Genomic DNA, 26,641 nt, shown 5'->3' with positions numbered 1-26,641 from the left:
GGGGCTGTTGGGTGACTAAAACAGCCCCTCCCTAGCAATCCTGGCCTTGAACCGGGCGGAGGTGGGCATTACATCCTTTCATGGGGGGCAAGGGAGGGGTTTGCCTTCCCAACTGAGCTGAGAGGAGGCTGGACATTAAAATCTAGCTGAGAATAAAATTCAGATGTTTGGGGAAGTACTGCTGGGAGAAAGATCCCGGGCTTGGGGCTCCCCCTCTATCTTTTGGGGGACAACTCCTCTTTGGCAAGGAGAGGGGCAGCTGCTCTGGGTCCTAAAGCCCAAGGGTGAAGAAAGGTCTGTTGGGGCAGGAGGCGATAGGGGATTCCTAAAGGGGCTGAGACCCTTTCAGGCTTGGCAGGGGAAGGAGGGGGATTAGCAGCTTGGGGGAGAGGTTAGAACCCCAGCTCTTTCCAAGTCAGTCTGCTTCCCAGCCTTGTTAAAACGGATCTGAGGGGGTGGAGGGATGGGAAGAGAGCATAAGAAGTTGGGAGGGAGGCACTGGTGGAACTTAAATAAGTTTGAAAATTGTTTTTTTAAAAAATTCTAGCAAGTAGCCCATTGCACATGTCACTAAAATCTCTCCTTCCCAGGCAAGATTCCTTTGAGTGGAAGGTTGGCCATTCTTTTCTCCCTTATCAAGTTTGCTGGTGGTTTGGTGAGGGAGGTGGGGAGTGAAGGGGCTGGAGTTAAGTTTGGGTCCCCTTTTCCACACCCTGTCCCTGGATACACTAGCAAAACCTGGTCTGACTAGAACTGAGACACATTTAAAACAGGCAGAAGTGGGCTGTGGTGGAAGGCAAAAGCATCAGGGAGGGCAGGAGGGCAAAGGGGGTGAGGGGGAGCAGCTGGTGTTTCTGTCCCTCTGAATATCTGGGCTTCCTGCTCCCCTACCCTGGAGGTTGGGGTGGGGGTGAAATTAGATGCAAGGAACTCTGGGGCCCTCTGGCTGTTCGATCCAACCCTCCCACCCACCACCCACAAAAAAAGAAAGAAAACCCTTGGGGGTACAGGCACACCCCTAAAACTCAGAAAACTCCTTGCCACACTTCTCATTGATGGACACTCGGATCTCTTCCTCTTCATAGTCGTCAAAGTTACTTGTGTCCCCAGGGCCTTTAAACTTTGGTATGAAGGGAGCTTCCACCTGGAGAGGGGTCGAGAACCACCCAGACCTCAGCAGTCAACATAATTCTTGTGAAAACAATAAATACAAATGGCCTAACATTCATGAGATAATTTACTTGGACTCAGGCCTAAGCTTAGCATTAGGGTGTGGACTCACCTTAACCCAAAAATCATATAGTCACCTCACCAATGCGGAAATGCCTTTCCAGAAGAGTGTCTTCTGCCCAGTGACCCCACAATCCCATTTCTAGAACCCCATTGCTCAAGCTGTCCCAGTTAGAAATGACCCAGAGCCCATGACCCATTTGCAAATTCTCCCCTTTTCATCTCTCCACTGGCAGCCTTCCCTGGCTCTTGGCCTGCCCCCAAAGCCCTCGGGATACCCAGACAGGGGGCCCCACCTTCCTCTGGTAGATGGCAATCCAGTCAGTCGTGGCAAACCATTTGTGGTTCTTGATGTCATTCACCCCGTTCTTGAGGTTCCCAAAGCGCTTGGTAAGATCCACCTGCAGGAGGTTCCGCAGCAGATCCTTCAGGTCAGAGCTGAAGTGAGACGGGAACCGCACCTGAGGATGGGGGTGGGGGTGACACAGACAAGGTTGGAAACCAGTCTGGAATGGGGGGACCCACAACACTGCCTTCGCTATCCAACAGTCCTGTGGGGCAGAGGACCAGTTGAGTGTGCATTGGAATCCCATTAGAACAGTTAATCAGGCCTGTTGGGACTTTCTGATTCAAAAGGTCTAGGTTGGGGCCTGGCATTTCTGGCTAGTTCCCTGGCCATGCTGATGGTGCTGCAGAGGGGGCCACCTTGAGACTGTTGCTCCAAGTTAAGTACTATGATGGTTCCCATTTTAGAGAAGAAGAAACTGAGGCTTGGAAGGGTTAAATAGCTTGCCCAAGGTCACACAGAGGAGCAGGACAGGGTGGCTCCATCTTGGGTCTGTTAGACTCCAGAACTTGTGTTTTTAACCACTGTTTCCTAAGGTGGCTCTGCTGGGGTCCAAAGACTTTGGAAATATCCATCCATGCTTGTAAGAGAAATGATTGTTTTTCTATTTCTCTCTCTGCATAGCTGTGGCTCTTCCATTCTTTAAAGCTCAGTTCAAATCTTTGAGAAACTTTCCCCAAATGCTCTGAACCTATGGCCTCATATGCAACTATTCACTGGATTCACAGCTACAAGAACTGATTTTCAGCACTGTTCTGCCTCTTACAGGCTGTGACCTTGGCCATGGCCTTTAACCTCTCTGGGCCTGTTCTTGCCTTTCTGGCATGGGGTAGATATCCCAGGGTTGCAGGAAGAAGATAATACTGCTGAGGGTGCGTGGGAACTGTGAAATGCTACAAAGAAGGGAGTTATGCTCTTCTCCTCTTCCCCCTTGGAACCTTCTACGGCTTTTTCTTTGTTTTCTACATTCCCAAAGTGGGCCATTCTCTTGGCAATTTCTATTGTGCCTGGTGGCAGACACCTCACCTTTCCCTTTTTTGTGCCCCCACTATGCAGCTGGTGATTTCCCTCCACCTTTCTGAGAGGCAGGTGGCTGGTTCCTCAGTTTCAGGTGGATAAGATGAGGCTCAGAGGGGGAAGGCACTTGCACGAGGTGTCAAAGCCAAGGGGTGGCCAAGCTGAGCCCTGGAGTCAGGTCGATGCACCCGGGCTGAACCAGGAGTTGCTCCCACCACTTCCTGGGCCAGATGGAGGGATGGTTGTGTCCTCCCCGTGAGATGGGAGAGCTAAAGACAAAAGTAGGGGTCCCAGCCTCTCTTGGACCCTTGGATCTTGAACCAGACATATCCACTCTCCACACCTCACCTTCCTCAGTCCCTCAGAGTGCTGGGTAGGATGGGGGACGGTACACTGGGGCAGTGGATGCTCAAGGCACTCTGTAGATGCTAGCTCTAACAGTTCCCTTACCTGCACACTCCAAGTTATGAACTCTGCACCTGAGAAAGGGAATATGGGGAGCATACTCCCAATGAGTGCCCAGTGGGTCTGGGAACCAAATCCATGAGGTTTTCTGCTATGGAACTTGCGAAAATTCACACTAAGGGGTATGTATAACTAGGGGCTAGTAGAGCCTCACATAGTGCAGGGCAAGAGGGCAGGCAAGGCTTGGAATTTTGGAAGCCATTGGGAGGTTGGCATTATGGGTCCAGGAATAGCCAGAGGTTATTGTAAGAGGTGTCCACCTCAGTTAGTATGGTTGTAAGAGGTGTCCACCTCAGTTAGTATGGCTGATGCACCCAACTTCAATGTCTGGCCTGACAACCAACTTTGAGACTGTTCTAGCAATAACGGTGGATGGGGAAGGGACTGTTCTGGGCAGAGCCCCTGCATCCAGGCCTCACCTTCCCAGAAACAATCTTCTCATAGATCTGAATGGGCTGGTCAGCAAAGAAGGGCGGGTAGCCGGCTGCCATCTCATAGATGAGAACCCCCAGGGCCCACCAGTCCACAGCCTTGTTGTAGCCCTGGTGTGAGAAAGGGGTGTGTGATGAGGAGAAAAGGGTCAGGAGGGGACATGGGCAAAGTGGGCCTTAGGGAGGGATAGGGAGATGCCTACTTTGCTCAGGATGATCTCGGGGGCCAGGTACTCCGGGGTCCCACACAAGGTCCAGGTGCGGCCCTTCACACGCTTGGCAAAACCAAAGTCTGTCACCTGTGGGTACAAGCATGGGGTTGGTTGACAGGGAGGGAAAGAAGGTCTAGGTCACAGCTACCAGGGGCTCTCCTTTGCCCCACCCAGCAGTTACCTGAATATAGCCCTGCTGGTCTATGAGAAGGTTCTCCGGCTTCAGGTCCCGGTAGATGAGATCCAGTGAGTGCAGGTACTCGAAGGTCAGGACAATCTGGGCAGCATAGAAGCGGGCATGGGGCTCGCTGGTGGGGACAAGTGGAGAGAGGATGGGTGAGCAAGGGTGGCCACAGCCAGCAGGAGCCACCCACCCCCAAATTGTCTAGCAGGTGGGCCTATGGAGTAGTCTCCGGCCCAGCTCTCCAAAATGGGTAAGATGGGCCCCAAATGGCCTTATTCACATAGAGCTCCAAACTGGAAACAGCCCAGATGTCCATCAACAGAAAATGGCGTCACAGACTGTGACAGAGTCATACCATGGAATACTATACAACACCACCCCAGGACAAATGACTATGTCGGGGTGGTGATCTGCCAAGAAAGGTACTCGAGGGAATTTGCTGGGGTGATGAAATGCTCAATATGGTGTTTTGGGTGGTGGTAACACAAATGCATCCAACTGTCAAAACTCATAGAACAGGCTATGGAAGACCTGTGCATTTTAGTGTATATAAAATGCATAGCTATGTGCATAAACAAAATAAAACAATAGCACAGATTTAAAAACTGCATAAAATCACCAACTTAAATGGTGATACCTAAGTTTCCATGTTTGTTTTGTTTTATGGTGGTTGAGTCATTGCAGATTCCTCAGCTCAGGGGGAAATGAGAACCCATAGGGACCTGGAGAGGCCACCTCTATGTCCCCAGAGGGCTTGGTTGTGTGATGTTGCCCGTGGACACCCCCAGGCCTGGTGTGGCTGCGAGGGGTTCACTCACCTGAACCTTCCGATCCGCCGTAGGTGTGAGAACATTTCCCCACCAGGTACATACTCCATGACCATGTATAAATTTGAGTTGTCCTGTGGGGAGCAGCAGCTGATCAGGGCCCTGTTCCCTAAGCCCTGGGCCACACCAATCTAGGTTCTTATATGAAGCACATGCCAAATACCAGGCCCTGTGCTCACTGAACTACCTGTCTCCTTTCCCTCTGCCCATGAGGAAAGAGGAATAGCCATTACCCTGTTTAGAGGGGCGGGTCTGGTAGGGGAGGTGAAAGATGAAGGAGGGGGTTGGCTACAGGAGCCTGGGCTAGAGAGGGGGTTCCATGGCAGCTCATGTATGTGACTTTCCTGAGCAAGGCTCTTGGGCCATAGTTTTGTCATCTGTCAGATGGAATCAGGATAAGACACAGAATTTGGGCCCACCCCGCAAATAAAAGTGTGAGTCTTCTTGCTAGAAAAAATGATTATGAATTTTAAGACAGCAGCAGTAGAGCATGACACCAAGCACGGGCCCTTCTGACTGCCTGGGTGGCAGGCCCCAAGTAGACTTTCCCAACTCTTGAAGTCTGGCTTAGGCCAGCACCCAAAATAGTTCACACAGGGCACTCACTCATGGTGTGTTTAGAATGATCATGGCAACCTTCTGATCCCCAGTTTACAGATGAGAAAACTGAGCCTCAGGGGAGAGAAGTCCCTCACCAGGGTCAAGTGGGCAAGCAATGCTAAGCTAGGACTTGAACCCAGACCGTGTGTCAGGTTTTTGTAGACAGAGCAGTGATTTTCAGGGATTTTCACTCATTCAGGTTGAGTGACACGAACATCCAAGGTTATCAAGTAGACAGACCCAGTAGTTGAACTTGGGTGTATCAGAGCCCCAGGCTGACTGCACCCCCATCAGTCCGTGTGCCCACCTTCCAGGGCAGCCACTGGTTGTCCTCAGCCCCCAGGCATGGTTTCCCTCTCTGCCCCCTGTACTCCCCAATGGCTGGGACCCAACACAGTGACCCCAGTCCCACCTTGAAGGAGAACTCAAGTCTGACAAGGAACGGAAAGTTGACAGCCTGTAGGATGCGCTTCTCATTCAGGGTGTGCTCGATCTGTTTCAGCTTTACCACCTGCAGGTGTGAGGGGGTGGAGAGGGGGAAGCATGAGAGGGCCCTCATCCCCCTGGCTCCTGGAAGTAGGGGTGCCAGGGCCAGGTGACAGGGCCGGGGTTCCTGTAAGTGTTTGTGGCCTGTGGAGCCTTAGGTGGGGTGCTGAGGACACAACAAAAAAGGCTGCCCCAGGCTGCCTGTCCCCACATAGCATGCAGTTCAGGGCAAGAACACGTGAGTCCCAGGGCCTCTAATCCCAGAGGGATCAGAGCCATGATAGGGGAAGCTTGGGGCCTGAGGATGCCCAGATGAGGCACAGGGCAAAGTCTGGGGCAGGCGTAGTCAGAGAAGGCTTCTTGGAGGAAGGGGCAGCAGAGCTGAACACCAAAAGACAGGCAAGAATAGTGCCCGAGGAATAAGGGGTTTACAAAACACCCCTTTGCATCTAGAGCACCCCTACTCATCCACCTAAACCACAGGCTAATTCCTCTCACCAACCTTCACCTCGTATGTAGTGACGGGAACCGTGAGGACTATGTACTGTGAGCGTGCCGGTTTTGAAGCCCGGAGAAGGACAATGACTTGCCTAAGGTCACAGGCAGCTAGTTAACAGCTGGCTGGTGTGTCACACACAGGCAGCCTGGCTGTTCAGTCAGCTCTGAACCCTTGTGCTGGGGCCTTTTCTGCTTTGCTCACAGCTGTATCATTTGAGTCTGTACCTGCACTGCCCAGTACCATGCACACGAGCTATGTATGGCTGCTGATTGCTTAACTGTGGCCGGGAGACTGCGGAACTGAGTTTAACATTTTAAATATCACCCTGGCTGGTATGGCTCAGTGGATTGAGTGTCGGCCTATGAACCAAAACATCACAGGTTCTATTCCCAGTCAGGGCACATGCCTGGGTTGCTGGCTAGGTCTCTACTGGGGGCCAACAAAGGGCAGCTAATTAATGTGTCTCTCTCATATTGGTGTTTCTCTCCCTCTCTTTCTCCCTCCCTTCCCATCTCTCTAAAATAAATAAATAAAACCTAAAAGTTTATTTTTTAAATATCTAAAGTGAACATTTAAAAACTAACACTTGACATTGTTACTGGGCAACTTTTAAGCCTGTCTGGAACAACTTGGGCTATGCCAATCTGCTTTTCTAACTTCTCTACTTCTTGTCTTCCCAATGAAAATTTAATGTCAGAACAGAGATATGTCGTAAGTGTAAAATGCACCTGGATTTTGAAGTCTTGGTATGGAAAACAAGAATGCAAAATGTCTCATTAATGATATTTTACATTGGTTACATACATCGAAATGATAATATAATAGATACACTGGCTTAATTACAAAATAGTGTTAAAATGCATCCCATCTGTTTCTTTTGTTTAAGGGGGCTTGTAGAAAACTTAAAGTCATACGTAGCTTGTGTGCTATTTCTACTGGACAGCACTGCTTTTAGAGTAGTGCCTGACATAAGCAGGGTGTCAAAAATATTTACAGAAAGCAAGTCTGTGTAAACACCCCCCCCCCCCAGGAAGACCTCCAGCTTCCTGGAATACAGGTTAGGTGTCTAACCCAGTGCCTGATTTCTCTTGGTGGTGGGCCTGGAAGGGAACCTTATGAAGGCAGCATAGTGCCCTGTGGCCCTTAGGTCCGGCACAAGATTGGGGCTCAAGAAGTAGGTGGTAAATGTATGGATGGGAACAGTTCTCCAGGCAGCAGGTGGGGCTGGGCTGCAGGGCAGAGTTGAACTCACCTTCTGTTTGTCCAGGATCTTCATGGCGAAGTGGTTCCCAGTCTCCTTGTGTTTCACTAGCATCACCCGCCCAAAGGAGCCTGTGCCGAGGGTCTTGATTCGTTCAAACTGATCCAAATGGGCTGTATTCTGTGGATGGAGGGGTTGGGAGAGTCAGAGACACTTCTGCCTGTGGTCTACTGGGCCAGGGTCTGGGGCATTTTCTCTGTCACCAGCAGAGGGGACCCTGAGGAGCAGGGGGAGTGATGGGGTGAGGACTAGGGGCGGAAAAACAAGATGGTGAAGGGCACATTCCTTGAGGCAAGTGGCAGGGGCCAGATATGGCCCTGGCCTGGGGCCCAGGAGCTGCCAGCAGCTGTGTGGGACAAGGGGCCACCAGATGTAGGGAATGGGAGGGTGACAAAACCTGGCAGTGGGTGATTGGGTGCCTCTGCCCAGGAGCCCCAATGGGTGTCTAGGCACCCTCCACAGGGCCCTAAATCCTAGCCATGTCACAGGGATAAAGCTGGAAGACAGAGCCATCAGCTCGCCCCTCCCAGGGCTCTATAGCCAGAGGGCTTACCTGAGCAGGATTTTCCCATTTTTTAAGAAAATCTTCTTTGGCTTTGGCTAAGAATTCTTTCACTGGAAGGGAAAGAGGGGTGAGTTAGATGGAGACCCCATGTCATTGGGTCAGGCCCAGGGTATTTCTGGGGAGATGACCACTTGTGGAAAGTGGGGTGCAGCTATTTCAACCAGAGTCTCATCTTTCCTTTCCCAGGGACTTTGGGTGCCCTGGCTGAATCTGAAGGCAGCTTGGGGGAGTGCCCTGATCTGGGCTGGGGCTTGGGTCCCCTTTACTACAGAGAGGTGGGGCTCAGCTTCAGCTCTTCCAAAATGGGGTACAGGGCAACTTGGGGGTCACTCTCAGGGGGACAGAGGGCAGTACCCAGGCCAGCCCACCCCCACTTGCCCCAGTTCTGACCGACATTCCACGGCCAGGGACGACGCCAGCTGAGGTATTTATAGCCTCAGGATTTGGCTGTTCCTCAGGCCCCTTCTCTGGGGAGGCCGGTCCGGGGTGGAGGCCTCTGGGGCTCGGGTAGCAGGCGCCCTTGGGGGCTCAGCTGTTGCCTGGGTCCCAGCTGGGCCTGTTCCCACTTTTGCCAATTCAGTGGCCCTGGCTCCAGAGCTGGTTCTAAGGAAGCCTCACCCAATGTCCACTCCCCAAGGGCCTCTCAGTACCCCAAGAAGAGTATCACCATCTGGCTAATACTAAAGACTTCCCAGTGGGCAGACCCTGAGCATGCTGCTTTGTCACCACTATCTCATTCAATTAGCTTGCCAACTTTCCTTTTATCCTTCTTCCCATTTAACACTCTAAGAAACTGAGGCTTGAAAAGAGTCATTCTTGCCAGTGCCCTGAGGCAGCCCAGCAAATCAGTGAAGGGCCAGGACTCTGGGACTGAGATCAAGCTCAGATCCCAGCCGGGGCCCTGATAAACTGTGTGACCTTAGGCAACTGACTTTGCTTCTCTGGGCCTCAGTTTTCCTCATCTGTAGAATGGGAATAATAACAGTAATGAACTGGTGGGATAGTTGTGAGGACTGAATGAGTTAATCTTGGCAAAGGGTGTTGGACAGTGGCCTGCATGAGGTTCATGCCACATAACTGTCAACTATTAATTTTGCTTTTAAGTATTTAAAAAAATTGAGATATAAAATATAGGTGATACTTTGAGTGTTCAAATCTTAAATGTGTGGCCTGATGGATTTGTACATTACAGACTTGTCCTTGTAACTAGCCTCTGGGCCAGGCATGCTGTTGCTCAGGGACTGTGCCTGTGTGCCAGCCCCATGCTGAACACTTTCTATGCTTAAGTCCTACCCTGATAGCTCAGAGCTACTATTACTGTCATTGTACAGAGGAGAAGACTGACTAGGCCTGAGGTCGCCTGCCAGACCCCACCGCCCACGAATTAACTGGTTTGCTCCTGACAGGTCATAGTGCACTAGAATGACCCATAGACAGACCTGTCCTTGACCCCTGATGTGCCTGGATGGCTGCCACCCTGAGGGGTCCTGCACATTTGTACTTTGGCCTTGCCTGTCACCTGTGTGTCCCACCCATATGTAGTTCCAGGCGTCCCATACAGCCTTTGTGTAGCCACCACTCCTCCACTGTCCCCAAGGTTCTCCCTTAGCATTCAGACAGAAGAGGCTTTCATGGGGCTACAAGAATGGCAGATGGAGGAGAGACCACTGATCATGAAAGTCCTATAAAGAATGACTGGGCAAAGAGAGGGCAGTCAAGGAATGGTCAGGAGTATACTATGCTGGTGCCTGGCTGGACCACCAACTGTCTGAGAGACCTCTCTGAATCTAGGGATGGCACTGCATCCAATGCTTTCCCTAGCAGGATCTTTTCTGACATATACCACCTTCCTCAGATACTCCAATGTACACACTAAATTCTGAATGAAGATGGAGGAGAGGGTACCCTCTTGGAACTCTTAAATTCACCCATCCAGAAAAGTAGGGAGAGGCGGGCTTGTGAAGAATCCAGAATGCCTGTCTGCTCCCACTTCCTCTTTTGCTTTCCGCCATTCCAGTGAACTGCCATCTCCTGCTTTTATGACTTGGGTACCCCACTAAGAGGCTCCACAGGGTACCTTGGTCCTAGCACAGCCCTTCTCTGTATCCTCTGGTGCTATCGGCTTGCCAGATTTGGGGCTGGGGCACAAGGCAGGGGCAGTGCCAGGAGGAACAGGCAGATAATGAGAAATGATGGAAGGCCCCCAGTCAGCAGCCCCCATACTCACCTCTGTTTTCTGCCTCCTCCAGCAGAGGGTGCAATGGAGGTTAGGGGTAGAGTGGGATGGGATGCTCTGGGGCTTGTCTGCCCCTGACCAGGGAGGCTCAGGGTGCTGGCTGTGGCTTAGGTGCCCAGAGGGTGTGGCGCAAGTAGCTCAGGAAACGAATAGTCAGGTGGACCCAGAGGAGTAGCTGCAGCCATAGCTGGAAGGTGGTCTCTGAGTCCCCATCCTGGTCATTGCCTGACCCCAGATCCATCCTAGGCTATACCGGGATCTCCCTGGAATCTTCTCTTTGCCGGAGAATGAGGTACACGCAGAGCTTCCAAGCTGGTTTCCTCAGGAGGGCCCTGGGGGACCCTGGAGGAGGAGCTGGTTGCCAGGGAATCATTTAAAGGTACCTGCTCCTGGCTGGCCAAGGTTTGCAAAGGCCCTCCTTGGCAGGAGGAGGCAGTGGGAAGATGCTCCCCAGGATATCCCTCCTGGCTGGCCTGCCCATCCCAGGGGTGGGATGTTAAAGCTAACTTCCCATTCCAGGGACTTCACTGCTCCCAGGGTGACAGACCCTGCCTTCCCCAGTGGGTGTTCGACTACCCAGAAGATGGCACCCGATGTTCCCAGTGGGCACTGCCCAGTGGGCAGAGGAAAAGGAGTTAAGGCTTAGGCCCAGGCAGCAGCCAGGGGCTCCCTGGGGACTAAAGGCCCCTGAGTTCCATTAATTAGCAGAAATAGCAGCTGCAAAGAAAGGCAGGGAAGGGAGTGGGGGTTGGGGTTAGTGGGTACAAGAGCCACCTTGTCTCCTCCCACAATAATGCTACCCTGAGAGAGAAATGGGTACATCTGGCTTTTTCTTGTTCCTACTCAGGACTAGAGAGTGGAACGGCATCCTGGGATGTCCTTGGCCTCTGTCAAACCTTGCCCTGTGCTTGGCTCTGCTCTAGGCCATGAAGTCCAAACCGGAAACGAAAGGCTAAACCCAGAGCTAGGGGAGGGGGAGGCTGCCTTTACCATATTCCTCCTTCTTTCCAGATCCCAAAAGAAGTGGAAGGTCAGTGGCAGCTTCTCCCAGAGTGCCCAGCACCCATGGCCCTTCTGACGACAGGAAGTGGCAGAGAAGGAAACCCAGCCAGCTGCTGACTTGTGAAACCTGCTGCCCTGTCCATGTCTTCCACAGGGAAGATGCCAGCCTCCATCCCGGTTTGGATTTTATTTGGGCTCATAAACAGAACCCCAGACACCCTTCGAAAAGCCAGGACCACAGCAGGAAGCAGGAGCCCAGCCTTAGACTTCTGAGACAAATCTCAGTACTCTCTGCCCACCCAATCCTGGTTGTCCAAGGAATTCTGGGGCAGAGATGCCAAACCTAGGCTGGCTGATTCCCCCAGTCTAGCTTGGATCCGGGGCCTTGAGCTGGAACAACCCAACCCCAGTCTGAGCTGGACCCCAACACTGGGAAGGACCACTCCAGTCCGATGGATCCCCATTCTGTACTGGACCATTTGATCTTAACTCCACCTGGACATCCCCGTTCTAACCTGGATTCCATCACTGAGCTGGACCCCAACACTGGGCTGGACTACCCCACTGCCCTGCTCTGAGCTGGACCCTGCTCTGGGTGGTCCGTACTTTCTTGCTATTCCCCAGGCCCCCAGCCTAGAGTTGTAAGGACCTAGGGCCAACCAGAAGTCCACAGACTTTTTCCTCTCTACCTGCTCCCCAACCCAACTGCAGCCCCTCCTTGACTTCAGGGGCAGAGTGCCTGGGGAGTTGCTATAGCAACAGGGTTCAGCCTCACCATCGTTGGGGTTGGAAGCCATCACTCAGTCTTCCTCTCACAGCACCACAACTATGGTGGCTGGGAAGGCTCATGAGACCTGTTGCACCAACTTGGCTGCCCATCCCCAGAAACCTGCCTATAGGGGGAGCCAGGGAGTTGCGGGGGGTGGTGGCAGGAAAAGAAACCCAACCAGAGCCAGTGGGTGCAGAGAAAGGGCAGATAGGACCCTCAAGTTTCTATAGGCCTGACTGGGCTACGCGAAAAAGCGACCTTGGAAAGACCCTCTTAGGCACCCATACAACTGCCAGTGCACAGGTGTTCCACTCTCGTAATTCTGTAAGATGTTAGATGGCGGCAATTCCCATCCAGGGACTTCTTGGGGTCACTTTTCACTCTTAGAACCCGGATCTGCTTGTTTCTAGGGCCTGAGGGAGGTGTCTGGGGATTCCCTTTCACCAGCCCTACTCCTTCCCCCGTGGGCCAGCTCCCAGGGGTGATTTTGGCCAGTGCCAGCCAAGGCCTGAGCCCCACTTGGCTGCCTATCCCAGGGGCCTTTTGGGGCCGCTGTCCTCTCTCAATTTCTCCAGCTTGCTCAGAGCCGGGTGCTAGGACTTTTTTTCTCTGCTGTCTTAGCATCTTGCCCAGGTCCCCCGCTCACAGCTTTGGCATCACAGATTTCCTTCACCCTACCCCAGGGCTTGCTCTAGATAGATTCCCACTCTCTTGGGGGGAGGCTGACACTGTATTGCCCTGGCACCAGACGGAAGCACAGGGGGCTGCAGGGTCCCTAACTAGTGCTACTAAGGCTTGGGCATTCTTCTTATCCTAGTATGGCTGGCGTCTGGCAGATGCAATTCAGGTGCCCCCTGCAGGCTGGCCTGGCTACTGCCCCTAACTCCCACCCCACACCATCCCAGTTACAAGAGGGCAAATTTGTACAACTCCATCCTTTCAGAATGAGAGTTCCGAGCAAAGAGGGGCTTCCTTCCTTATCCTATTCCTTCTCTGAGAGCCCCTGCAAGTCCCTGGAAAGAATTACAGCCTAGAGCATTTCCCAATATGTGACATGGGTCCCAGTGGCATAGCATGACATTTCAGGGATGTTTCACTTTTCTAGTCACATTGTATTTCAATGTGTAGCAGAGAGAATATGCCTGGTACAGCAATCCCATTATTTTATTTATATTACTGCTCAGGATAGATCGAAGTTTACATCTGAACAAAATTAAGTCAAAATTTTTATTATTTTAAATTAAGAAAATATAAGTGAATAGAGTAAAAACCAGGAAGGTAACTTGAGAGTGTCTGGGTTGGAAAATTCTGGGGTCCAGAAAGTTGGCTGGTAGGCAGATGTGGATGTGAATCTTGCCTCTGTGACATCATCTATGTCAAAATCAGAGAGTCGTGTAGAAAATTCAGAAAACAGCCTGTTACGAAAATCACTCGAGCAGACAGATCTATGGAAACCACTTAACCTGGCATATTCTAGATTCCCAGTAAATAGGGGCCCTATTTCTCCATAATGGTCCATTCCTGGTGTCTGCCTTGTGCTCTGAGAGAATTAGTGGTTCTTTTTGGAGTCTTAGATCTTTTTCCCTGTGCAGTACCTTGCCCCCCACCCCCCACTACATGTGTTTGATATGCCTTGAAAGTTTTCCGGGACTAGGTCATCTCCCCAACTTTCAACTGAGCCACTGAAATATATAGCTGCCTGCCTCCACCTTCTACATCCCAGGCCTCACCTGCTTGGGGCCGAGCCCCTCCCTCTCTGCCTAGTCCCATCCAAGCTCATGCCTAGACCTTTTTTTGGTCACTACCCACCTGCTCCTCTGTCATCAAGTATTCAGCTACGAGCACTTGCCTCCGTGTCCCCCACCCATCAGTGACATGTAAGCCCTCCTCATGGCTGCTCAGCAACTCTGAGTTCTGCCATTTGAATCCATGTGAGAACAAAGTTTCCTGGTTTTCATGGCCACGTCTTTCTGTGAAGGAGCATTCATGGGACTCAAGACACTGGGGTTTGAGACCAGTAACTGGGAAGGGTACATTGGATGTGGCTTCCCTTTTCAGCCCTGATTATTTCCGGGTAATGGGAAGTGGATCCTGAGGTCCAGCTTTAGGCTTGAAGGTCCAGCTTTAGGCTTGGAGTGATAACAATTTAAAAGTTGGAGGGATTGAGGAAGAGGATAGAGGCCATTTCTGAAGGCATGTCCAGATACAGAATCTCTTTTTCTGGTCAGCTTGAAGAAGCCAACATAATTTAGGGGCTGAAGGGAGGAACAAGCCTCTTTCTGTCTGAGCCTTGGGAATGATCAGAATCTGTCCCTTGGCAAAGTAAGTTATTAGATGTCACCTATTACTCTCCTCAACTGCCATCCCTTGAGTTCCCTTCCTCACCATTCCAGCTTAAGCTAAATGAGCCTTGTTAAACTCAGACATTCCTCATCCCCCACTTTCCATCCTCAGCCAGGAACGGGTGAAGAAGCCCAGGGGACTGGGTGAATGACGGAGCCTCAGTTGTGAAATAACCATTTATTGCTGAGGGGCCCTCCAAGGATTCTAGAGCTCACTGCACAGCAGGAGATGGAAATGGGCTTTGCTGCCATCCCTAAACCCCAACCTGGGAAGGAAGAAGATATGAACCCAGCTAGATGAGCTCAAACTTGGCTTTGGACACACTGAAGCAGTTTGCTAAGTTCATAAACAGTCTGCTACCCCAGCCAGGGACCGTTGCTTGCTAGGAGGAGAGAGCACAAGCAGAGCAGCAGAGTGACAGAGTGACAGGATGAGAGAGGGGCAGAGGGACCCAGAAAGAACCTATCCCCCATGCCAAGTGACACAGAAGGGAAAAACAATGCTGGAGGTGGCTCTGGGAAAAGCTCAAGAGGGCAGAGTGGGTTTGGGGGGGGGCTGTAGTAAGGTGAAGAGGAAAAGGGCAGGAGAAAGATGGCGGGGTTGGAAGGGGGAGGGGTGTGGTCACCAAGTGGCCAAGGTCCCTATGGGGTGGAGACAGACCCCACAGCACTCTCAAGACTGGAAGAAGGCTGGGTCAGGGCCTGGCGGTGGGTCCCATCTATGGGAGAGGTGAGTGAGGAAGTAGGAGGATAGGAATCTGGATAGAGGGTCCAGGAAAGTAGAGAGTGGGGTGGTGGCAGGACTCCATGTGGGGCCCCAGCGGTCATATGTGCCATGGTTGGCAGTGACAGCTGGGTGGGGGGGCACAGTTTTTGCAGTGGGGGGCGGCCTTTGGCAAGGGGACCCCTACGGGGGTCTTCTGTGGGCTCTTGGCCCTAACCTTGGATAGGCAGGGGGAGGGGCACTGGGGGGTAAGCAGAGAGAAATGGGGGGGCACATGGGGGAGGGGCCAGGCGATGATGGACAGGGTGGGGGCTGACAGCACGGGTCCGGGATTGGGGTCATGGCCTGAGCACTCACCACTCTCCTGCTCGCTGCCCTTCTTGGCTGCGGCGGCGTTGCCCATCGCGGCGGCGGCGGCCGGGGCCGGTCCCGGAGCTGCGGTGCGGCGGGTGCTGGCGGCTGCCGGCGGCCCCGGAGCGCGCTGGGCGGCGGCGGCAGCAGCAGCCCCTCGGGTTGCTGCGCTGGCTGCGGCGCCGCGACCCCCGCCAAGCCCCTGCTTCCCGCGTCTCTCCGCGCCCGCCCGGGAACCTCAGCCCAAGTCCGCTGCTGCTGTCTGTCTGTGACGCTCCCGCAGCCCACGCTCATTGGTCCAGGCCGCTCTGAGTGACGGCACCACACTGCCGTCTATTGGCCCTATGCGACCCTCCAGCGCTGGTATAGGTTGCAGCCCTGTGACGCGCGCCACGGATGCCCGGCCACTCGCGCGCCCGCGAGGCTCTTGATTGGCTGAGGTTCGCTATAGGGCCTTAGGCTCGCCCAGCGAGGCCACCAATTGGCTAAGGTGCGCGTCCGGCCAGTCCCCCACAGAACGTCCAGTGTCAATCCCAGGGTGAGAGGGCGGGGCGGAGGCGCAGCTTGCTGCCGGGCCGCCGGGCGGGGCGGCGGAGGCTGGCGGGTGGCCGCGCCACGCTCGGAGGATCAGGAGGCGGTCCAGGCGGGCGCCCGTCCGCCCCTTGCACGCCGCAATACCCCGCCCCCGCTCAGTGCGGCAGCAGTCGCGGGCCAGCTAAGGTTGGCTCCACGGTCCCCTCACCCCCAGCGCAGCCGCTGTCCACCTGCCAGAGGGGGAGGGGCACGGCGGTGCCCGCGGGTCAGAGGTCGTCGGGCCGTCGTCATTCATAAGGCCTGGAGCAGGATAGCAGCAGCAGGCCTGGGGGAGGGGCTAGGGCTCCTACAGGATGTGGTCCTTGGGAGCAAGGGGCACTTGGGAGGGGGTGTCAGTGTCCATTCCGTTGCTGGGCACCCACACTGGGCTCGGGTCGCTCGCTCGTTGACTACACTACTTCCCACCACAGTCCTGTCATGCAGGCACTATTATCACTCCCATTTTACAGATGAGGAATCGAGGACAGTCAGGCTGAGGATTCCATCTAGGCAAATGAAGAGGGAATCTGCCCTCCCGGGGAAGAGACATACAAGATGTCCCTGCCTTCGGGGTGCCCTTGTTATACACACAGCCTGAGGGCAGTCAGGGTTCCCTACTACCACACTGCTGACATCTGGGGCCAGATCGTTCTCTTCTGGGAAAATTGTCTTGTGCTGTACTGTACACCTCAGCTTAGTAGCATTCCCAGTGGAATCTCCTCCCACCAGGTGTGATAACCAAAACAATCTTGACATTCCTAAATGTGCCCTGGGGGGCAAAGCTGTCCCCAGTTGAGAGCCACTGAGGCAGAGGAAAGCCCAAACAGGAGGTGGTCAGAGGGGCAGGGGACTGGCTGAGCCAGGTCTCCTTGACTTGTGGGTTAAGTGGTCTTAGTTGTACAAGCCAGCTAACTCATTGCTCTACCTATAGGTCTGTACAACCTGCACCCTACCCAGCTGCTCTCTACACCCATGTGCTTAAGTTGACCACAGGGAGGGAAGAGTTGGGGCTTTTATGTGAATTATGGGGAAACCATTCCACTTCTGGCTGTGGGGTTACAAATAAAAAGTTAAGTAAAATTTAATAAAATGGCCCTGGCTGGTGTGGCTCAGTAGACTGAGTGCGTCCTGCAAACCAAAGGGTCACTGGTTTGATTCCCAGTCAGGGCACATGCCTGGGTTGCAGGCCAGGTTCCCAGTGGGGGCACGTGAGAGGCAACCACACACTGATGTTTCTCTCCCTTTTTCCCTCTGTTCCCCTCTGTCTAAAAATAAATACAATTTTAAAAAAATTTAATAGAAGTGTTGCCGTATCCTTGGAGTAGTGTTAATTTCTTCCTGTAGGTCAAGGTAAAAAAAACACTGGTTATGCTCTACAACAGCTGCATTGCTTAAGTTTTAATAAATAAAAACTTCCCAAATCTGTCTGGATCACAACTATACAACCAACTAAGACAAGGGCAAGGATCTAAACAAGGAAACAAGAGACAGTGAACTGACTTGCAGGGGCAAGAGGACCCCCACCCATGTCCCAAGGAAAGGTGGACAAAGCTGCCTCAGCCCACCCAAGATAAAAGCAGAAATAATCAGTCTTAAATAAAATGCATTTTTAGACCAACCAAACATATTTAATATAAAAAACATTTTAATATACAAGCTGTAATCACAATAGCATCCACATGGCGAGGGGGTGGGGAACATGGCAGAGGGCATGGCAAAGGGAGATTTTCAGGGTCCCTACTGCTTCCTGTGTCTGCAATCACTTTGCAGCCTCTGAGAGCATGAGGTCTTAGCAGAGGGTAGATCATGGTGGCCAGAGACAGAGGGGCCCTGATGCCCACACTGAGAGCACAGCAGGTCACTCCAACATGCCATCTCTCGGCAGTAGCAGCCTCCAGGGAAATCCAGATCCAGTTAGATGTAATGAGGAGGTGGTTGTGACTGAGAGGAAGAGTCAACCATCATTCCTCAGCAACCTGCTGATCACACTTTTGGAAATGGTTTTCCAGGGGCTGATGGACTAAAAAGACCTAATAATCGTCCTGGGAAAAGGATAGAAATTGTGTCCAAGTCCATCTTCTAACCCAGGTTCCTTATGACTCCAGAAAGCTGAATGGATCTACTCAGGTATTTGGGAAAGGAAAGGAATGACAGAGGCTTTGGCCCAATAGGGCCAGAGCCTTGCCAAACCATTGACCAAGAAAGCCTCAAGGCAGGCAGGAAGGTCTGTGGGAAAGCTCTGGGTCAACGGTACTTATATGGAAGCATGGTGACACAATGGCTTGTGTGTAGAAGAGAGAAAGAACACAAGTTAGAAAGAATTAAGAACTGAAGTACCTGTTTTTTATAGGGCTGGGAAGTAAAGGTGAGATACACTAATCCTTCTGGGCTGAGGCTGGGAGAGATCTGAGGCCCACTCTTTCCTTGGGGACAAGTTTGACAGGCCTGAATATAGTTGATGGCCCCAAAGTCTTCCAGATGGTCCCCACAGGACTCTCCAGGAGCCCTGACTGCCACCTCCAGATGTATCAGGAGACAGGCTGTAGTCCTGGCTGGGCCCAAGTAGAGCATAGAGTCCCTCAGTTAGATGCAGTCCATGGAGTTCTCAGGGAGGAGGCCAGGGACACAGCCAGGGAGCCCCAAGCCCTTGACAGGAGTGCAGTTGATGGGGGGGCTGCAGCTTAGTATGGGGTCCTGGTTCTCTATGGCCTCCAGCCTGTCTGTGTTGTTGTCCCAATTGATGTGGAAACGGGTCACCCGGGGATTAGAGGCCAAGATGTTCCGTTGGAGCTGGGGCAGGAAGAGAAACATCAATTTGTCAGCATGCCCTCTCATTACTCTCACAAAGCCAGGACACCCTCAGTCTCCCACTCCAAGCCCAAGAAAAGCAGACCCTGCTTATTTTATCATTGACAATGTGTGCGACTTCAGGGAATGCCTGTGTACCATGATTCAGGGCCAGGACTTGTCTAGTCTTAATTCTACAAGGCGTGCTTTGGAGAAACAAAGACCCCTCTCTCACATTCTAGCCCAGCACTGCAAAATCTGAGCACTACTTGAAAACTTTAAGTAACCTTGGCTCCTGAACCCAATGACTTAACTCTTTTCAAATGCAAAGGAGCCAGCTGGTCTCGAGTAGGAAGTGCAGAGAGACCCCCACCTGAGAGAAGTCTGGTTTTGGGGGTGGGTTCTCCCGAAGTTCTGGGTCAGGATACTCATTGTTGACGTAGTAGCCCACTCGGATGAATTCCTGTCCATGGTAGGTGCAGGTGATGAGGACCACTGTCACACCGATGGCATCGCTCTCAGGGATGAGGGATGGGTTGGGGGCATCGGCCTAGATGGAAATACATCCTAGGCCTTAGCACCAACTTCTCTGAGTTCAATGTTAATGAATCAACAATAATACTATATGAGGTTATTTTAAACACACCTAAAACAAAGTTATGTATTGACTGGTTGATAAAAATGTGACACGCAGAAACCTAACCCTGTATTTCCTGTGGGGCCATGGCTCAGTATTCACTAATTCACTGTTCATAACAACCTTATAGAACAAAACTCCTATGAATAATGAGGATCAACTGTGAATTGGTGGCTCATGGTAACAGCCATGACACAAATGTGGAGACAGGGAAGTGTCTGAAGTGCCTTTGAGGGGTTAGACTTGAGAGCAAAGCAAGGATTTGAACCTGACCTTTTGACCACTAAATCACACTGTGTGCTTTTGGGTAGAAGAGGACGTTTCTAGGTGTCAAGGCCTATAAGGCTTCCTTTCTTACCTGAAATACGAACATGTGTCTCCCTGCTGGGACAGGACCGACCAGCACTGAGTCTAGGATTTGATCAAACTCCTCACTCTCAGCTGAGCCAACGTAAATGATCTTCCACTCCAGGTCTGCGAGAACATAGGGTTTTAAGGAATTGAAATAACTTGACATCAAAAAGGCAAGGAAAGGGTCCTCTTGTGCTAGTTTTGGGTCCTTAATATAGTGAAGGGTTCTTATTCTCAACATCTTCTGCACTAACTGCCAGACACTGTAGTCCTGAGCACTGGGGTGGACAGGAAGCTCTTATTTCCAGTGGAAGTGGGAAATTTCTCCAGTGGGCCTAACTTTGCCAGGTGACCTTGACTCTGCACCTCCAGGGAAACTTGGGCCTCTCAGAGCCTGAGGGCAAACCGTATGGCAGAGGTTGAATTAAGACCCACGTGATGGAGGCACACTGAGAAGGGAACAGCAGGGAGTTGGGCCATTTCGGGGCTGTGCCCACTGGGTGCTGGGATAGGAAACAGCATCCTCTTTCACATACAGGGACCAGTGCCACCAAACTGAGTAGATCCCTCGACAACTGGGGCAGGGCGGCAGATTCCAATCCAGCAGGAGAGCCAGCCGGCAGGAGGGGGAAGATGAAGATGCTGGGGGAGTCAGCCAGTCCCCAGGTCTTCCAGATCCGGCACCAAGTCATGCCTGTTTACAGCCATTGGGGCAACCAATGACTCAATCAACAAATGTGATCCTCTTAGCCCCAACTCTCTTGCAACCCATCTAGCCGGAGGGAACCCTATCCCTGAGTATGTTCGGGAAAGATGGAAGGAAAAGTGCTTAAGGAGACCCTGCCCATCAATCACAGGAAATTCCCAGTAACCACTGCCTCTTGCAAAAGGTCCAAGTGTATCAGGGGCAAGGTCACGTTAGTACAGGGAAGCTTGGCAGGAGACCTGAAACTTATTTTAGGTTCTCTGAAATTACACAACCTACCACTCCAGCAACCGGGGGGGGGGGGGGGGGGGTCACAAGCTGTGATTTTCACAGGAAGCAAACGCTCTTGGAAGCTGCCCTGTTCCTTGGTCCACTGTCCTGCAAATGCATCCAACTACAGAAGAACATTGATACCAGGCCACAACTAAGGAGGCTGGTTACCTGAGCGCCAAGCTCTTCCTCGATACACTGGCTTCCTGTTCTTTTGCAGTATCACCCAGGTCTACTCAGGCCCCCTGGGGCTCATCGGGGTTCAAATGCTAATCTCTTACTATTTGCAGGGAGGATTAAGTTTATTGATTTATTTTTGTTACGAGTAGTGACAGGACTAGACATAACACATTTGGAATAAAGAAAACCACCTAGTTGTTTTTCCCTTTCTCACACAGGTCTAGATTTTGGTATCTTTCTTTCTAGCCTCTCCCCCATTACCAGCTGGAATCACATGTATGTGCATTAAACTAATGTGCTGGGGAGGGGGAGATAAAGGAGACTGAAATAGAGCAGGCTAGGGGCACAACACAGGCCCTCAATGTTCAATACCATTAGTAAAACCTAGGCAAAGACTGTGTGGTTGCTAACAGAAAAACACACTGCATGGGTGGCCAGGCAAGTGGGCTACAGTGGATCCCTCACTACTGGAGAAATGAACCAGAGAATCAATGGAAGATCAGAGAAACACGGACCCAAGAGTTGGAGGAGCTGATCAAATCATCTATAGAAGACAAAAGGTAAGGACCTAAATGTTGAATTGTCTTAAAGTTGAGGTTTTAAGTGACTTCATCTTTTAATATAACCCCTCTTTAGAATTAGATATGGAAAATCAGCCACCAATACAGCACAAACTCACTCCTATTGAATACAGGACACAATTATATACATGTAACATGTGTACCTAACCTTTGGGACAATTTCAAAGTAACTCAACTGCCTTAAATTTTGTCTTTAAGCCCTAATTTTATGTTCTAACCACTGCACAGGATGTTCCTCCACTATGTACAAAACCAAAACCAAAACCAAAGTACACGGTAAAAGACATGTAAAATATTACTGTAGTTGTACTAGCCGAGAACCCTGTTTCCTGCCTTAAAAAAAAGCTGATCTAGTAGGTCTTTTTCTGTTTATCACTTTATCTTTGTTCATAATCATACAGACAAACCTTGGTTTGGCCATAGCTGTGGGTTAGAACATTTGACCCCATGACTTATTTAAGCAGTGCCTGTTGAATTTTTCAACTAAAGGGTGGTGGTGTGGGGGAAGCAAACTTAATCTGTTAGATGTGGACTCATACTTTAGAAGCATCTATTTCCAGATGCTGAGGAGAAAAGAGAGCAAAAGGGGCTTGGAGTCCTTAGGAAATGAGGTCAGTTGACTGATTAGGGTTTAGGGGTCTTGTCAGATCTGTAGTTGCTAGTGTTGAGGTAATAAGACTGAGATCTCTCCAGGATCTGAGACTTCTACATCCAGGCCCACTTCATCTTTTGGGAGGCAGGCAGGAATCAAATTCTCTCTGCTCTGGAGGAAGAGGCAGAAAGCAAGTTAGTTGAATGGTTAGAGCTGTGGAGAGCCCTAAGAGGAAAAACCAGAGTCTGGATTTCCAGGCCAAGGTTTGCTTTCCAGCTTGAGTTTCTCTGAGCAAAACCTTTATTGTCCAGGTATAATTAATAGTAGCACCCCCTTTGCTCTCTTTTCTGATATGGAAATAAATTCTATGATCAGTTCTATTAATGTTCCACTTCTAAAATAAAGGATGTAGCCCTGGCTGGTTTGCTCAGTTGGTTAGAACATCATCCCAATACACCAAGGTTGTGGGTTCAAGACCTGGTTGGGGCCCATACAAACATCAACCAACAAATGCATAAGTAAGTGGAACAATGAATTGATGCTTCTCTCTCTTGAATCAATAAATTAAAAGAAAAAGAAGTTTAAAATAAAGGATGCTTTCTCTCTCTCAGGTTTTAAGGAAGATAAATAACCCTGAACTCAGAACTTAGAAAACACCCTAGTGTCAATAATGCTACCAACAAGCTATGTGAACTTGGAGAAGTCATTCTGTTTCTCTCTAATAAAATATGATGGCCAGCAGGTTGACTTTGGACCTCTACTCTGATTCAATGAATAGATTAGTAAAGTAATGGGCAGGGGTATTTCTAGGAATAAAAGTACTAGATAATGACCACACAACCACTTTTAAATGCAATGAGCATAAACAGGCTGATTGAAACCTGATCTCCTGCCATCTAGGAACTGTGAATTCCTTAACCTATTAGCTCCTTACATCTGGCTTAAAATTAAACATTATTACATATTGATATCCTACACTGAATTTATTTACACTCTGCATTGTTACAGGAAGAATTTAACTAGACTTAATCTATAATCAGTCACAAGTAGACTTGTAATTTAAACAGAGAAACCAGGGAGAGACTGCTTAATTGGTCCAGCCTAAGCACATCTCCAATTGTATCAACCCTAAACTAATCCAAGTGGCTGGATTTGCAAGCAAACTCCCCAAATACCACCTAGAGATGCTAGTTAGTACACCCTTGCCTTACAGATCTTACCTCCTCAGGTGCTGCCTCTTCTCTTTTTAACTGTCAAGTGGAGAAATGGTTTGATGGAGTACAGGCATACCTTAGAGCACAGGTGGCAAATACAAGGTCTGTGGGCCGAATTGGGCCCTCCACCTTGTTTTATCCAGCCCAGCACCTTGTTTCTACCTGGTGGCAGCACCGAGCTCCTTGCCCCTAGTTAAGGAGTAGTTACATTTATACAGTCCTAAAATTACATTCGACCCTTTGAAGGCAACTGTGAGGCTGATGTGGCCCCTGGTGAAAATGAATTTGACACCCCTGCCTTAGAGAGATTGTGGGTTTGGTCCCAGACAACCACATTAAAGCAAGTGATCTTTTTGCTGGTGAGGGTCTTGCCTTCAATTTGTAAAAAATGTAACTTCTGTGAAGTACAATAAAACAGAAGTATGGCTATTATTTCCTCCTGACTCCCTGGCTGATCTTAGATTTTTGGAGTTTTATAGACCTTTCTTTGAAAGGGCTTTCACTCTTTGTGGCTCCCATCTTCTCATCTGTGAGATAAGAGCCATGTTTACTTCTATGAATAAGCACATCTGTAAAAGTACCTTTTAAAAGATGCCCAAAAGGTTGTGACTCCCCGCTGATTGAAGCTGGATACCAACATGGCCCAGCCCAGTCCACCTACCCTCCAGACTAGCTCATACCGTCAAAAGTGCTGGAAGAATTGTGGTAGTAGGTAAGCTGGGACATGGTGGGCAAACAGTGGGATCTGGCTAAATTAGGCTTGCCTGGCTAGACCACTCTTCATATTTGAGTGTGTTCACTGGAGCCCACAGAAAGGGGAGAGGGAAGAGCCAGAGTTGGTGAGACTAAGTTATCCTAAAAGACTAGAGCTGGAAGGCAGGCCATGCCTCCTCCAGTGGAGCTCAAGAGCAGAGGAGGGTTGGGGCCATGATAAGGAGGAGGGAAGCCAGGTTCTAGGGTGCTTTGGGGTAGAAAAAAAGGAGAAGTGGGTGGGGTTGTTTAAATATTAGTAGGTTGGGGAAGGGATTATTGGGAGACAAATGGGGAGATGGGGGTGAGTGAAGTCTTACCACTGTTAGAGGGTCTTTCTTCACAGGGAAAAACAGTGATAGGAGGGGCTCCACTGGGAAAATTGGGAGGGAGCTGGGGAGTGGTGCCTCTACAGGGAAACTGGGGGAAGAAGCTAAGGTTTCCATAGGGGCAATGGGAGGGGGCTAGGGATTGGAGTCTTTAGGAAAAAAGGTGGGAGTGTCTCACCAGAAGAGAGGGGATGGGTGGAGAACACTGAGTAAGCTCTAATGTTAATATAAAAAAAATCTTCTATATTGACCCTTGGCTGGTGTGGCTCAGTAGAATAAGCACCGGCCTAGGAACCAAGGGGTTGCTGGTTCCATTCCCAGTCAGGACACATGCCTGGGTTGTGGGCCAGGTCCCCAGTGGGGGTCTCACAAGAGGCAACCATACATTGATGTTTCTCTCCCTCTTTCTCCCTCCCCTACTCTCTCTAAAAAGAAATAAATAAAATCCTATACTGAAATAGGAGATGAGGTGATTGAGGGTACCTGCAGGTTAAAGAATGGCAGCTGACCTTGTGTGGCTCAGTGAACTGAGTGCTGACCTGCGATTCCCAGTCAGGACACATGCCTCGGTTGGGGGCCAGGTCCCCAGTTGAGGCATATGAGAGGCAACCACACATCGATGTTTCTCTCCCTCCTCCTCCTTCCCTTTCCCTCTCTAAACATAAATAAATAAGATCTTTTAAATCCTCTTTTTAAATAAAGAATGGCAGCTTCAGCTGAGAGAGGGGTGGGGTGAGGTGGGGATGATGAGGTCCCCGCCTTGGGAAACTAGAGTATCCGTGGGGAGGGGGTCGGGTTGGCCCCGGGGTGAGGTTGGGGCTGGTGGGGGAGGGACAAGGGAGAGATCTTGTTTTGGGAGGTATTTCACGGAAGGGATCGAAGTAGGCCGCCAGGGTCTCTATGGGGAAGTCCAGTTGGCCAGGGGACCGGGGTGGGGGGCGGGAGGGTAGGGTAACGTCCACACAGGCCCAGCCTCACCGTCCGCCAGAGCCTCACTGCACTCGAAGCTGATCTCGAACCGGAAAGGGCTGTGGAAAGGGCTCGGATTCTCCAGCACCGCCACGTTCAGCACCGACACCTTGGCCATCGTCTCGCCGGGCCACGGCTGAGGCCGGAACTGGGGCCGAGCCCACGTCTGGGTCTTACAGGGTCAGCGGGACAGCGTTACCGACGAAACCTGCAACCTACTCTGTCCGCGGACTGAAATGCGTACACTGTGTGCGCGCCTCCTTCAAATAGCCGGCCGCACCCTCTAACCAATCACCGTAAATGCTCCTCGGCGCCTTGAGCATCCAGTTAGCCAATCCTGAAGCGCTGGGTGGTGAGCGCCGAGACTCTCTGGACCAATCCACGGAGCTCCCTCTCCGGGCTGTGCAAGGGAGGAGGGACCATCTCTTGGCTTCTTCGGGTGTCCTCAGGAAACCAATCCCCAGAGTCTCAGACTTAGTTATCGCAGGCAAGGGTAGGCGGAGTCAGAGCGCAGGGCTCCTGTCAGCCAATCCTGAGGGTTCCCGCACCGCCGTAACCCGCCCCTCGCCGAGCTTTTCCAGGAGACGCATCCCACAGGGAGCAGCGCCGCCAACTGCCGAGCGGTGGCGCGCGGCGCTCGCTGAAGAGGGCGGGAAGGGCGGTGCTCCAGTTCGCGGTGATTGGCAGGTGGAAATGGGGCGGGGATAAAGCAGATTCTCTGAGAGGTTTATGGGCTGGGTTATCCTAGGGGCGGGAGAAGAGAAAGACTCCGCTGGGGATTCGTGGGAAAGAAGTGGAAGTCGGCCGCCGGTGCGTTTGAACCGTGTGTGAAGAGACAGAGGGGGTGTTGGCAGCTTCGGCGTCTGTCAGCAGGTGAGCGTTACTGGGAGCTCCTCTGAGGGGCTCCTGTCTCCTCAGGCCCAGCGGCCACAGAGTCCGTTGAGAACGTTGTGAACGTTGTGAACGTTTGACTCACCCCTGAGGGGAGACGAGCGGCGGAAACTGGGCAGTGGGGCCCTGGCACTGGGAGTCTGGCCTGATTCGAATCCTGCCGTCGCCCCCTCAAGGGCCGGCGGGAGGCGTCAGGTGGACAACTCTGTAAATGGGAGTTTGAGTCCGGCCTCTACCATTCAGCTCGAGAGGCCACTTTTCCCC

At 51.4% G+C, this 26,641-nt stretch overlaps 2 protein-coding genes across 3 annotated transcripts; both read right to left on the bottom strand.

Moving 5' to 3' along the window:
• Positions 1 to 224: 224 nt before the first annotated feature.
• Positions 225 to 15,816, bottom strand: PRKACA (protein kinase cAMP-activated catalytic subunit alpha). Of its 2 annotated transcripts, none has more exons than XM_028519387.2 (10): positions 15,554 to 15,816; positions 8,112 to 8,173; positions 7,550 to 7,678; positions 5,725 to 5,823; positions 4,704 to 4,786; positions 3,883 to 4,009; positions 3,693 to 3,788; positions 3,478 to 3,600; positions 1,527 to 1,691; positions 225 to 1,144 (listed from the first exon to the last, which is right to left on the bottom strand). In XM_028519387.2, the coding sequence occupies exons 1-10, from the start codon at positions 15,597 to 15,599 to the stop codon at positions 1,019 to 1,021; spliced, it is 1,056 nt and encodes a 351-aa protein (XP_028375188.1). In that variant the 5' UTR covers positions 15,600 to 15,816; the 3' UTR covers positions 225 to 1,018. The 2 variants fall into 2 exon arrangements, with proteins under 2 accessions (XP_028375188.1, XP_035888281.1); XM_036032388.1 differs by lacking the exon at positions 15,554 to 15,816 and adding an exon at positions 10,351 to 10,584.
• A 1,910-nt stretch (positions 15,817 to 17,726) lies between these two features.
• On the bottom strand, positions 17,727 to 26,424 carry ASF1B (anti-silencing function 1B histone chaperone). Its single transcript, XM_028521569.2, has 4 exons — positions 25,496 to 26,424; positions 19,903 to 20,018; positions 19,281 to 19,457; positions 17,727 to 18,910 (listed from the first exon to the last, which is right to left on the bottom strand). Exons 1-4 carry the CDS (start codon positions 25,602 to 25,604, stop codon positions 18,704 to 18,706), a joined length of 609 nt encoding a protein of 202 aa, XP_028377370.1. The 5' UTR covers positions 25,605 to 26,424; the 3' UTR covers positions 17,727 to 18,703.
• Positions 26,425 to 26,641: the final 217 nt, after the last annotated feature.

The sequence above is a fragment of the Phyllostomus discolor genome, chromosome 8, assembly GCF_004126475.2.
Source record: "Phyllostomus discolor isolate MPI-MPIP mPhyDis1 chromosome 8, mPhyDis1.pri.v3, whole genome shotgun sequence".
NCBI lineage: Eukaryota > Metazoa > Chordata > Mammalia > Chiroptera > Phyllostomidae > Phyllostomus > Phyllostomus discolor.
Note: the sequence above shows the minus strand (reverse complement) of the source record. Positions and strands in the feature narration are given on the sequence as shown.

Bases quoted from the DNA above. Each gene is read 5' to 3' on its own strand.
- PRKACA (XM_028519387.2), bottom strand. From the start codon at position 15,599: ATGGGCAACGCCGCCGCAGCCAAGAAGGGCAGCGAGCAGGAGAGTG. The intron at 3,789-3,882 runs GTAACTGCTGGG...TTGTACCCACAG, and splicing joins ACCAGCAGGGCTATATTCAG to GTGACAGACTTTGGTTTTGC. The intron at 3,601-3,692 runs GTAGGCATCTCC...TTCTCACACCAG, and splicing joins CCGAGATCATCCTGAGCAAA to GGCTACAACAAGGCTGTGGA.
- ASF1B (XM_028521569.2), bottom strand. From the start codon at position 25,604: ATGGCCAAGGTGTCGGTGCTGAACGTGGCGGTGCTGGAGAATCCGAGC. The intron at 20,019-25,495 runs GTGAGGCTGGGC...ATGTTCTCGCAG, and splicing joins CAGTGAGGCTCTGGCGGACG to ACCTGGAGTGGAAGATCATT. The intron at 19,458-19,902 runs GTAAGAAAGGAA...ATTTCCATCTAG, and splicing joins GACACATGTTCGTATTTCAG to GCCGATGCCCCCAACCCATC.